At 54.4% G+C, this 1,473-nt stretch overlaps 1 protein-coding gene across 1 annotated transcript in view; it reads left to right on the top strand.

Moving 5' to 3' along the window:
- Window positions 1-1,473, top strand: part of MYO5C (myosin VC) — a 103,203-nt gene that overhangs the window by 39,848 nt on the left and 61,882 nt on the right. The window contains exon 12 of the mRNA XM_045286468.1: window positions 1,274-1,465. Coding sequence (XP_045142403.1) covers window positions 1,274-1,465 — 192 coding nt within the window. The remainder of the gene's footprint in view (window positions 1-1,273; window positions 1,466-1,473) is intronic.

Below are 1,473 nucleotides of genomic sequence, written 5' to 3'. Positions count from 1 at the left end.
CAAGTAGAAAGAAAATGATGGCCAAAAAAAAAAAAGTGATGGCCACATATGTACAGGTGTGCTTGACACAATGGATGGGTGGATGGATTGTGATAAGAGCTGTAAGAGCCCCCAATAAAGTGACTTTTTAAAAAAGACGCTGTTGGAAATTACCAGAATAGTTACTGGTCTTAGTTTTAGGACATGCCTACCATTCATTTGTATCAAGAACTTGAAATCTTGAGCAAACTAAACGTGGAAGTGCCATCTGCTGCTGATTTCGACTCTCCTCTAGAGTGGCACTGACAGCTGATTGCCGATTGATGGATTGATCGATTTGTTTTCACGCTGAACAATTAGTCAGTGATTCAGCCGGCTCCCTCTTCAATGAGGAGGTCAGGTGCATCGAAGCAAGCCTTGTATTACTGTGGTCTTGGTCAGAAGATGTGGGTAGAGAAGGAAGGGGCCAGATTCTTGTAATTGCTCCCTTCCCCGTAGTCTGACACCTCTGAAATGTGAGCCCACCGTTTGCCAAGTTATCTGTGGTGGTGCCTGTAGGTGAAGCCCTCCTGCCTTAGAAGCCTGCCTTAGGTGCCTGCCCTAGAAGTCCTCCTGCCCCCAAAAGAAGACTGGTGCCCCATCCCCTGGAGACCATCTTCTCCCACAAGAGCCCCATTGTCCACTCTGGCTCTGAACCGCTGGGAGCCCTGCCTTCTTTACCTCATCCGCTGGCCAGTAGGGACAGCCCTCATGTCCTGGATCAGGAGAGAAGTAAGAGCCCCCGTGTGTCCAGGAAACACTCCCACCGCAGCCCTTGTGTTGAGCGAGGAGCTCGCTTGGCTAAGGAGGCCACCCTGAGCGCTGTCTGACAAAGACACCCACGTGCCTCCTGCATCAGACAATCCAGGTGCCCCTGACCACACAGGTGGAATGGAGTGAGCGTCCGTGCTGACAGGTGGCCTGGGCAGGACGCAACAGGGAAAAGAGAGGGGGTGAGTTGTCTCCACCTGCGCAGAAGCAGGCCTTAGTCGCTGCTGATGTTCTTTGGCCAGCAGGACAGTCTGTGTAGGACATGTCCAGGAGTCCTACCTCCCGCTGTCACCGTGCCCTGCATGGGCCAGGTGCAGAAGGAATGCCACGACAGCCTCTCCTCCTCCCTTTGCCCTGGGGCTGACCCTTCATGCTCCAGCCAGCCCCTCCTCAGCCCGCCGCAAGGACCTAGCCAGGTGGGACAGGGTTGGCTGAAGGATGATGCCCGGGCAGCCCTGACGGGGCTTGTGCTTGCCTTTTGAAGGAGGACGACAGACACCTGAAGGTGTCCTGTGATCTGCTGGGCGTGGAGACAGGCAAACTGTCTCAATGGCTCTGCCATCGCAAGATCATCACGACCTCTGAGACGGTGGTGAAGCCCATGACCAGGTCCCAGGCTGTCAATGCCAGGGACGCGCTGGCCAAAAAGATCTACGCCCAGCTCTTTGACTTCCTCGTGGAGAA

The sequence above is a fragment of the Echinops telfairi genome, unplaced genomic scaffold, assembly GCF_000313985.2.
Source record: "Echinops telfairi isolate 266 unplaced genomic scaffold, ASM31398v2 ScPeMD7_8;HRSCAF=38, whole genome shotgun sequence".
Lineage (NCBI taxonomy): Eukaryota > Metazoa > Chordata > Mammalia > Afrosoricida > Tenrecidae > Echinops > Echinops telfairi.
The sequence above is the reverse complement of the archived record's forward strand: the minus strand, read 5'-3'. Positions and strand labels throughout refer to the sequence as shown.